This window comes from Pseudopipra pipra, chromosome 19 (assembly GCF_036250125.1).
Source record: "Pseudopipra pipra isolate bDixPip1 chromosome 19, bDixPip1.hap1, whole genome shotgun sequence".
NCBI lineage: Eukaryota > Metazoa > Chordata > Aves > Passeriformes > Pipridae > Pseudopipra > Pseudopipra pipra.
This window is the reverse complement of record NC_087567.1, coordinates 10,291,238-10,301,838: the sequence shown is the minus strand read 5'-3', so window position 1 is coordinate 10,301,838 and position 10,601 is coordinate 10,291,238. Positions and strand designations below refer to the sequence as shown.

General features: G+C 56.8%; 1 protein-coding gene and 1 long non-coding RNA gene across 4 annotated transcripts in view; one reads left to right on the top strand and one right to left on the bottom strand.

Annotated features, from left to right (window-relative positions):
• Nucleotides 1–678: 678 nt before the first annotated feature.
• Nucleotides 679–4,250, bottom strand: LOC135424661 (uncharacterized). 2 transcript variants are annotated; one of them, XR_010435309.1, is made up of 3 exons: nucleotides 4,040–4,250; nucleotides 2,962–3,158; nucleotides 679–1,531 (listed from the first exon to the last, which is right to left on the bottom strand). It is a non-coding gene; the product is annotated as an uncharacterized LOC135424661 (long non-coding RNA). The 2 variants fall into 2 exon arrangements; XR_010435308.1 differs by lacking the exon at nucleotides 4,040–4,250 and having other exon boundaries at nucleotides 2,962–3,966.
• Nucleotides 4,251–4,337: 87 nt separating this feature from the next.
• The window catches only part of FAM20A (FAM20A golgi associated secretory pathway pseudokinase), a 19,783-nt gene continuing 13,519 nt past the window's right edge, over nucleotides 4,338–10,601 (top strand). The window contains exons 1-2 of one of the 2 annotated variants that reach the window (XM_064676123.1): nucleotides 4,338–4,794; nucleotides 10,371–10,555. In XM_064676123.1, coding sequence (XP_064532193.1) covers nucleotides 4,463–4,794; nucleotides 10,371–10,555 — 517 coding nt within the window. In that variant the 5' untranslated portion in view covers nucleotides 4,338–4,462. The remainder of the gene's footprint in view (nucleotides 4,795–10,370; nucleotides 10,556–10,601) is intronic. The other variant, XM_064676122.1, reaches the window with a different exon arrangement.

The following is a 10,601-nucleotide window of genomic DNA, read 5'->3' as shown; positions in this document are numbered from 1 at the left end:
ACAACATGGTGTTGGGATTGATCATGGGAAGCTGCCAGAGCCCCTCAAGGCTTTGTTCTAAACAACACACCAGCTCCAGAGATGCTTAGAGGGAGAGAGGGAGGGGGGAAGCAGAGCTGTGCTGGAGGAGGCGGCCCCGGCACACGACGGCCGCTCGCTTGGACCGTGGAGGTGGATTCCTCCGGTTTGTGCTGAGCAGTGCAAAAGCTCATTGCCAACTGGGATAGCAACCACCCAGCCTCCCGAGCCTGGAGCAGCTGGGAGCTTGCTGAGGCCAAGGGATGAGCCTGGAACAGCAGCTGAGCCTGGAACAGCAGCCAGGAGAGGTAGACAGGAGGGAAATGAAACCACAAGTTGATGGGAGCTGCTGCCAGGGCTGGCAGGTTGGAGGGGAAGTGTTAGGGGTGTCATGCCTGGGGCACCTCTTACCTTCTGCCTTCCTAGTCCTGCGGCAAAGGAGGCTCCAGACTCATTCCCGCTTTGCATGTTTCTAAATGTTCCCTTTTATACCCTGTAATTGCATTTTTGTACCAAAAAATCCCCTGGAGTCAACAGAGGCTTCATTTCTCAAAAGACTCATCTCCAATGCAAGTGGAGAGGCACTAATTGCCCTATCAGGGTCTCCAGGGTTTTCCTCTGTATTGTTAGCTATCAAAAATGTGTTCTTAATTTCAGCACTTAGCCCAAATATTTCATTTTTAATTACAAGCCGAGGCAGAGCGTGAGACGGCCCAGAGCAGCAGCGAAGGCTTCTCCCACCAAGCCAGCACAGCACAGGCTGGGGAGGGATCTCACACAACCCTGGTGGTGGGAAACCCTCAGTCCTGGGGGGTTCAGGCAGAGGGGACCCCACCAAACACCTTGTGAGAGGCACCACCTTCCCTGGGAAATAAACCCCAGCCCTGGCATGAGGGTGGGAGATGCACTTTGGGGACCACAATGACCATGACCAACAAAATAACCACCACCACCACGACCATCACCACCATCACCACCATCACCACCATCACACAGGAAAAAGATGGACCTGGTTCTCTGAGTCCTGACTGGACCAGCCAGACCAGGAGCAGGACTGGAACTGAGGGATGTGCTTCTGGCACGTCCGTGCCATGATGTGCTCAGACACATCTTGATTGTGGAGCACCAAATGCAGAACTTGGCTCCTCCAACTCGTGTTTTTATTTTGTCTGTAATGTTGTGTAGCTGCCTTGGTGTTTAATACTTGTAATTAATGTCAGTGAGAAAGGGATAGTTCTCATCTCCTCCCTTTTCCAAACATTACAATCTGCAGGGTGGGACCAGGGCAGCCCTGCAGCATTTCAAGTGAAAAAGACAAAAAGCAGCAGACAGAGGAATTTACCTTTTGGCAAGTAGGAGGCATCTCTAAGGAAGATGATTTTTAAATCCACCCTGTGTGAAAGAATTCAAATGACATACTTAAAACTCCAAATATTGTAAGTTGCGTGTCTGGAAAAACAAGAGGAATATCCTTTGTTAAAACACGACTTTGAAAAGGATTCCTGGTTCCTATCTGAAACACAAAGGAAGTCTTTTTTAACACGAGATGTCATCATACATTTATTTAAAGCTTTAATGATATGTTTTGGGACATCATCTACACCTGAACATTCCTCCACTGCAGTTGTGTGGAAGAGGGAGGGGTGTTTTTTCTCCCCATCTTTAAATAGTAAATGAGGCCAATTATCTCATGGTAGTTCCAAAGGCTAATTTGGTTCCGCTGTAGCTGTCAGTGGCCTATCAAAGCAGCATTTCCAGGTTAATTTTAGGAACACATCCACCCTTTCCAGGCTGCAGAGCCCTAGAGTGGGGAGTGATGCTCAGCTGCAGCCCAGGGACTGCCAGGGCTACACACAGACCAGGTACAGCCTGGCAGCAGAGCCACCAACCAAGAAACCAGGACACAGAGAGATGCTGAGGGATGGAGACAAACTCCAGAGGGATCCCCCCTGCTCCCAAGGGACTCCGAGCCATGGATGAGCAGGGAAGCATCGCTGGGCAGGCATGGCCCAGGTAGCACTGCCATTGCTGAGTTGTTCTAAATAATAACAGTGATTTTGCATCCCAGCATGTTGGGAGCTGGCAGCCACTGAAGGCTTTGGGAAGGACCTCAGCGCTTCGATTTATTACAGATTAATGGGATTGATTTATTACTTTTTGTTTCTTTTTTAAGTGGGCTCATTAAAAGCGAAACGATCTTCCTGCGGAGCGTGCAAATAGCAGAGCCACGGGCCCGGGCACTGCTGGTTCCTGGTGCCTTTGTTCAGAATCAGCCTTGCAAACCAGGCAAGATTTATTAATGGTTCCTGGGAGAGATTAGCAACGGGGAAACAGCTCAGGGAGGATTAGGAGCCAAGCAAGTATTAGCCAGTTTTTTTGATGGAGTGTTTGTCGAAAGTTGCTCTTTTGAGTTTGGAGTGAGGCAGTGAGTGCCCTTCAGCGGGCTGGCAGCCACGGAGCAGGCTCTGCTCCCGGTGATTCATCCGGGTTTGCTGAATTCCAAGGTTTGTTAACTTCAGCTGGTTAATCTTTTTTAATTTTTTTTTTTTTTTTAAATAAGAATCCTATTGTTAGTCCCTCTTAGGCTGTTGCTTTGTATCGGGCTTATGATGACACTGGTTTGGGGAAGCTGCCAGGTCACCTGGAGAGACTGAGGACCTCGGTGTTCCCGGACAGAGTGTGCAGCTGCAGCACAACACGCTTTGCTCTCTCCTAAGCAACCTCACCAGAGAGCCAGAGATCATTTCCCCCCTTATTTACATCCAATTTTATATCCTGAAAGTTTCTTCTCTCCTTCAGTGCCAGGAGGAACAGCTCTGCGGCTTCCCACCCTGCAGACCCCAACCCTGCACCCTCAGCACCCCTGAGCAGAGCCCCTGCCCACCCAGTGCCCCCCAGGCCTTTCCAATACAGGCAGGACCCTAAAATTTTCCCTCTTGATACCTCGTGTCTGGTTTGGAGCCTGAAGGAATCCGAGTGCAATCATTACACCAGTTTTGTCCCCAAAGGGCAGAGAAGGACAGGCACAGCCAGTGCCCCCAAAAGCCAAGCAGTGTGGGGAGCACCTCATTTGCTCCCACCGATCCTCACTAGCCCCAGAAGCACCAGCTGCAGTTTGTGCTTATGATTTTTCTGACACCCTGTGGAAAACACATAAAGCTTGGTATTACAGAAAAAAAAGTTTAGAGCAAACCCCAAAAACCCGAAACCCGAATATCAAAAGATGAAGGAATTTTGAAATTGCATTTCTAACTGAGAACAGCCCCTGACTTCCAAAGATCAAGAGACCCAGCGGACAGATGTGCTCCACCTTCCTCCAGCCACAATTCAGCCCGGGATCGTCTTCTCTCCCCTCCTCAACCAAAGGGCCCTCTCAGGCTCCAGGACAGATGCTCAGCCAGCAGGTTCACCCTGTTTGCACAGTCCCAACCCCTTGATCCCAGGACACTTCCCCGAGCCTCCCCTGGTCGTGCTGCACGCAGATCCGAGCCCTGCTCCAGCCAGCTGAAAACATAATTGGCTTTTTCTGCAGTTTATTTTTTGTTCTGCCTTCAGCACGGTGCTGGAGCCAGGCTAGTCTGGTCACGCTCCCCTTGTTTACAGCCAGTTTCTCCTCCGTTCCCCTCCCTTGGCCTGGTGCTCCCCAACCTGTCCCTTGCTGGGCTCCCCACCCCGCTTGAAGCCGGGCTCTCCATCCCTCCAAGATGAGCCCGATGGGTCCCAGCCCAAGCACATCCCCACGGCCCAGCCTCTCCCAGCGAACTGCAGGGAGGAGTTTCCTCAACTATATGTTTTTTTTCAGGAATTAAGAAAATACAAGCAGTGTCTGAACCGTCCACCAGAGAGCACGGCAGGAGGGCTGCCAGCCCAGCTGTGGGGGCACAGACCCCCGTGGGGCTCAGCCCGCAGCCACACAGAGCTGTTCGAGCGCCCCATCCCCGCACCCACCGCGAGCCCCCGCAGCAGCGACACCCGCCCCCCTCCAGCTCCTGCCAAAGGTTCCGCCGGGAGGGCTTCCCACCTTTCGGGAGAGGGGACGAAGCCCCCGAGGAGCCGAGGGCGAGGGCGGGGGGATCCTCCACCTGCCCGGGGGGCTGCGCTGGGCGGCCGGGCGGTGCTCCGGGGGGGCGGGCGGCTCTGCTCGGTCCCCGCACCGCCTCGGGAGCATCCCCCCGCCAGCACCGCGACCCGCACCCCTCGCCGGGGGTGACTCCCACGCTCCCGTCCCCCCCACCCCCGATCCCCCGCCCCGGGCCCCGAGCAGCCCAGCCCGGTCCCCGCCCCGAGGTGCCCGCACCCCCCGGCTCCGCCGCTCGAGCTCCCCCGTGCGCCCTGCCCCGGGAGCCGGCGGCGGCGCGCCCGGCGCTGTCCCCGTCCCCATCCCCGTCCCCGTCCCCGTGCCCGTGCCCGTGCCCGTCCCTGCCCCGCAGCTCCCGCACCGGCCATGCCGGGGCCGCGCCGGGACCGCCCGGCCGTGCTGCTGCTGCTCGGGGCTCTGCTGGCCGCCGACCTCTACTTCCACCTCTGGCCGCGGGCGCGGCGGGAGCTGCAGGGGCAGAGGGTTCCGTCCCCGTGGGGCTGCCCCTGCCGCCGCCGTCCCCCCTCCGCCGGGACCCCCGACCCGCGCCCGCCGCCCCGCGCCCGCGCCGCCCCCGCGCTGCGCCGCCTCTTCGCCCACCCGCTGTACCGCACCGCCCCGCCGGGCCCCGCCGAGCCGCTGCTGGGCGCCCGCGAAGCCCTGCGCTACTACCGGCGGAAGGCGGCTCGCTGGAACAGGTGCGTCCCGCCGCCGCGGCACCCCCGCACCGGGCACCCTCTGCGCGGGCATCCCCTGCGCGGGCATCTCCTGGGCGCCCCTTGCGCGGGCACCCCCTTCCCGGGCATCTCCTGGGCACCTCTTTCCTGGGCACTCCCTTCCCGGGCACCTCCTGCGCGGGCATCTCCTTGTCACTCCCTTTGCAGGCACCCCTTGCATGGACACTCCCTTCCCGGGCATCTCCCGGGCACCCCTTTCCTGGGCACCCCCTTTCCAGGCACCTCCTGGTCACTCCCTTTGCAGGCACTCCTTTTCTGAGCACCCCTTTCCCAGGCACTCCTTTCACGGACACCTCCTGCATGGGCATCTCCTGGGCACCCCTTTCATGGGCACCCCCTTTCCAGGCACCTCCTGGTCACTCCCTTTGCAGGCACTCCTTTTCTGAGCACCCCTTTCCCAGGCACTCCTTTCACGGACACCTCCTGCATGGGCATCTCCTGGGCACCCCTTTCATGGGCACCCCCTTCCCGGACATCTCCTGGGCACTGTTTTCTTGGGAACCTCCTGGGCACTCCCTTACCAGGCACCCCTTGCATGGGCATCCCCTTCCCGGGCATCTCCTGGGCACCCCTTTCCCAGACACCCCCTTCCTGGGCATTTCCTGGGTACGCCCTTCCCAGGCACCCCCTGCATGGGCATCTCCTGGGCACCCCTTTCCTGGGTCCCCTTTTCCAGGGAATCTTCTGAGCACCCCTTTCTTGGGCACACCCTATACAAGCACCACCTTCCCAGGTAATCCCTGCATGGGCATCTCCTGGGCACCCTCTTCTCAGGCCCCCTTTGCATGGGAATACACTTCCCTGGCATCTCCTGGGCACCCCTTTCTTGGGCACCCCCTGCGAGTGCATCTCCTGCACGGGCATTTTCTGGGAACCCCCTTCCTGGGCACCTTCCCTGCTCCTGCATCTCCTGAGCACTCCCTTCCTGGGCACTCCCTGTACAGGTGCCCCTGCACTGGCATGTCCTGGATGCACTCTTGCCAGGCACTCCCTGTATGGGCACCTCCTGTACAGGTACCTCAGCTCTCCCAGCCACCCCTCCCCTGCTTAAGCATTCCATGCCTGGGAATGGCAACAGAATCCCCTGGGTGTCCCCTGGCACCCCCAGTCGAGCTGGCACCCCATTTCTGGCTCTCTGCCCCACTGCCCTCCCCATCACTCCCCTCCCCAACAACCAGCCCCCCATGGACAGGCAGAGCTGGGCAGAGCCGGGAGGCACCTTCCTGGGATGTGTCCTGCCCATCTCTGCTGACAGATTCCCAGGGAAAGGGATCCCCAGCTCAGTCCTCCTCCTGCTGCCTCTCCCAGCCCCAGCAATGGCTGCAGGAAAACTCCCCCATCTCCTACCCTTGGGGTGGGACTGTCACAAAGTGGGGGGACAGTGACAGTGACCTTCAACACCAACTCCAAACATCAACCACGTGAGCATGATCCAACTGCTGCGCCCTGGACCCCTGATCTAACCCCCCTTGCAGGAGGGCTGGGACCAAGCTGGAAACATTCAGCATCCCCCAGGACCCCCCAGCTCCTCCCTGCACCCCAACAGCTTTTCCACTCATGCACAAACTGGGATACAACAGAGCACGGAGCTCCCAGTGCTCACAGCATCACCTCACCTGCAAAGGGACAGCAGCATCTCCTGGGGACCACCTCAGGGATCCTTGTCCTGGAACTTCCCCACTGCCAAGTTTGGTTTCCAGTACCAGAGCGGCCCCTGCTCCTCCTGCCACCTCTTTGATGTCTGCTGAGCTGAGGGAGCAGGATTCCCAAGCTCCCACTTTCTCCACTTCAGTGCCTGTCCCTGCTGTTTCTGTGGGACTCACCCAGTGCTGGTTCCATGTGAGATTCACAGGAGGAGATGATGGGAAGTGTTAATGGAAGGAAACAAAGAACAACCTCCATGGTTCAGGGTCTGGAACTACCCTGTGTGCTCAGTCAGGATCACCCCTACAAGGCTCTTCCCTGGCTCGAGTCAGTCTGGAGCACGTTGGATCCTTCATCACATCACCTGAAGTCCGTGGATGGTGGTTTTGGGCATCCCTGGCTGTGCCACAGACCTGCCTTGGGTGCGCCTTCTCAGAGCTGAGCAGTGCCTCCTGAAGACATCAGGATGTGGGTACCAAGATGGACATTTCCCAAGATGGGCATTTCCCAAGAAAAATCCTGGTGGGAACAGGAGATTTAAACTGAAACAGCTCAGGCTTGATGGCTGCACCATGAGAAGCCCTGAGCCCCTGGTGCTGAGCTCTTTCTGCAGCGCTGGCATTGTGTCCACACCTCACCTGCAGGACAGCCCTGGCTGTTCAGGTAGAAGTCTGCATTCTCTGATTTTATTTACCACTTTGTCTAAACGTGGTGTTTGCGACGAAGCCGTGGCTGCACCTTCCCTCCTGCTCCGAGGTTTTGGTTGTGACGTGTCCGGGAGGAACGTCGTGGTGCCGTTTGTCCTTGACTGACTTCGCTTTGCTCCTCCAGGAAGGAAAGGGAGGCAGGGTATTGATTATTCCTCAGTCACCTTGAAATAAAATATGTGGTGCTCATAAGCGGGTAGAAGCTCCGGGGAGCACGGACGGGCCGAGGTGACACAGAGCGACCTCTGCAGCGACCTGCCAGCAACCACTGGTGCTGCAAATTGAACAGAGAATCAGATGGCACTTGCCAGGGCTGGTGCTTTTCAGAAGACCATCAGTTTGCTGCGGGGATGGAGGAATTCCTCCCTCACCAGGAGCACTGCAGAGCCCATGTCCTCTCCAACGCGGTCAGGGAAGGAGCCATCTCTGTAATTGCTGAGAGCCAAGGGCAGTGTCCTCGTGGGAGTCAGAAATCCATGGCTTTCCCTCCCAATCCATGGGTTTAGCAAAGCTGCTGCTGCTGTTGAGGACTGAAGAGCGAAGTCCACAGCAGCTCCACACTCAGGCAGGAGAGGGTGAGAGCTGAGTGTCCATGTGGATCCTCTCCTGCGGCATGAAGAGGTGACAACACGTTTCTCCACCACCCGTAGGTCTGGCTGTTGGCAGAGCAGCTTTTGGAGCAGCAGGATGCTCCTCTTGAGTGGAACAAGCTGCAGCTTAACCTCCAGCACGGCGTGTCTGTCTTCATTTCTGCAGCCAGATGGACATCATCTGGCCGGGGACTCTGCCAGCTCCTGGAGTGGCCCCAGGACATGTCCCGTTTGGATACCCGTGGCCAAGGGGAGCACAGCAGTGCTTGTCCCCCTCCACGGAGCTCTCTGGCTGCTGCCCATCACTGTGCTGTTCCCCAGCACTTCAATCAGGACCAGGAGTTTGATTGCAGGATGCAGAACCAGCTGCAGAGACTGATGGGGATGCAGGAAGGAAACGGCAAAAAAAACCATCCACACCTCTTCAAAACCAAAAAAAAAAAAAAAAAACCAGAACCCTTAAAAACTCCAGAGATTATTTTTATCCTTGAAGGAGCAGCTTCAAAACCCCAAACTCAGCGCACTGGTGGCCTGAGCCCAGTGTCACCTCACTCTCAGCACCCCCCCAGCCCAGCTGAGAGTCAGGGCAACCCTGGGGCTATTTATAGCAGGGTAAAAATGAACCCTGTTTTTATATCATTATGCCTTTTTGCAGAGATCTGTTTTTACAGGGAAATATTTCAGGAATCCTGAAGGAAACAGGGAGGAAGAGGGAGCTGTATTTTGGGTTTAAAGGCTGGGAAGGGGCTGGCTCACCCAGGGCAGGGCCCATGTGGGTGCAGGGCTGGGATCTGCCTCCCCTTGCATAACCACTGCATTTTTTTCCCCACTGGTAATCCCTTGCTCACTGCCACCCCGGGGGAACAGCCTGTGTGCATGGGAGGCAGGAGAGCAAATATGGTAAAATATTTGGGCAGCTTCCCTAGGGAAAAATCCTGAGTCATTCTTCTACATCACGCTGGGGTTTAATGTCCCTGGCTGTGGTGAGGGTTAAGGTTGTGCCTCAAAGAACTGTCCACGGGAAACCTGGTGCAGGGCAGCAGCATGGAAGGGTCAGGGCACATCCACTGGAGCTGACAGCATTCCAGGGCCACATGCCTGTGCACAGGGGGGCTTCTACCTCCTTTGCAGGCAGCCTGAGCAAAGAGCTGGAGCAGGAGGGAAATGCTCCAGCACCATTCCCTCTGACCACACACACGTGGACTTCGTGCTGTGGCTGACCTGGTCCAATGGAAAGACAAACAAACTGGGAGAGGGAACAGGCTCCCGTGACCTGTACATGCAACCTGTCTCTCCAGTTTCTAGATGTTTCCCAGGATACTACTGAAACATGTCCCTCACCTCCGGAAGGTTCATCCCTTGCTTGCAGTTAGCCTGGACTAATCACACTGTTTAACCTGCTTGGATGGAGAAAGATGATGGAAAAAAACACAACCAAACCCCAGCTGCTGGGCTGAGCAGGGAAACAAAAAAGCCACCACCACCCAGGAGCCCTTTATAATAATATGATAAATGCCTTGGTGATAAATGCCTTGGTGAATGGTCAGTGTTTCCCAGAGCTCAGGCTCTGGCTGAGGTCTGGCCAGGCGTGTGGGACTTCCCTCTCTCCCAGCCTGGGTTAATATCCCACTCCTTCTCAGCCCCCAGCTCCTGTTTGCTCTCAGAGATGTGTCCTGGCACTTCCAGTGCAAACTGGACTTTCCCTCTGTCAGGACTGGCTGCTCCATGCACGGCCCGGGCGGAGTTAATGGGAAACTGTCACTGCTGGGTGGAGTGAGTGACCTCTCCATTCCAGGGTGTGGGTCCCAGCCTTGGAGGTCTTGAGGCTGAGGAAAATGCTGACTAGTTCCAGAGATGGTTTTGGATCATTACTGAACTTGGGAGGCCCCTTCAGCTCCACCTACCAAAAAAGGCCTGGGTAGGACCTTGATTTTAAGAGACAATGGGCAGGATGCTGCTGGATGGCCTTGTGACATCCCTGCTCACCAAGCTGAGGGCTGTGAATCTGCCCACAGAATTGCAATTTGTGGCTCTCAGTGACTTTTTTCCCTGCCTGGGACCTCCAGCTTCAGGAAAAAATTGTCAGAGGTGTAATACTATAAAGACTGTCCTCTGTGGACAGACAAGACCTTGTTGTTCTCCTGGGCTTCCCAGACACCTCACTGAGCAGTCAAGACCCAAGTTACCTGCTGTCACATCACCTCCCCTCCTCAAACCCAGCCAGGAGCCTGTAGTTCCTCTGGGAAGCACTGCATCCATCCCACACCAGCTCTTTGTGATGCTGGAGACGCAGTTGAGCTCCATGGTCCTGGTGGGATGAGGAAAAGACAACAGAGTCCCTCGTGTTTCCCTGAGGTCGCTTTCCAGGGCTTTCCAGAGGCAGAAGGTGGCACAGTTTGTGAGACCTCTGACCATCTCAATCATTGCTCCCTGCCTCAGTTTCCCCTCGGGTGGCACCCAGAGCCCTTATCCACCCCATGTCCCTCCAGCTCTGCTCCTGGTACCCTCCCCACTCCCCAACAGACTCCAGGCTCAGAGCACTCAGGTTTCCCATCCCGTGGCTCATCCTCATCACCCTGTCACTGCTCTCTTCCAGGAGACACAAGCTCTACAGGGAGGAGCTCAACCTGACCTCCCCGGCAGCGCCGGTGCCGCTCCGGCCAGAAGCCAGCTGGCTGCAGTTCCACCTGGGCATCAGCAGGGACGGGCTCTACCCACGCTCCAGCCCCGTTGTTAACAGGCTCCTCCGGGACATGCAGGAGTTCCCCACCATCAGTGCCGGTGAGCACCTTCCTGCCACAGGAGCTGGGATGGGCCTGGTGGGAGC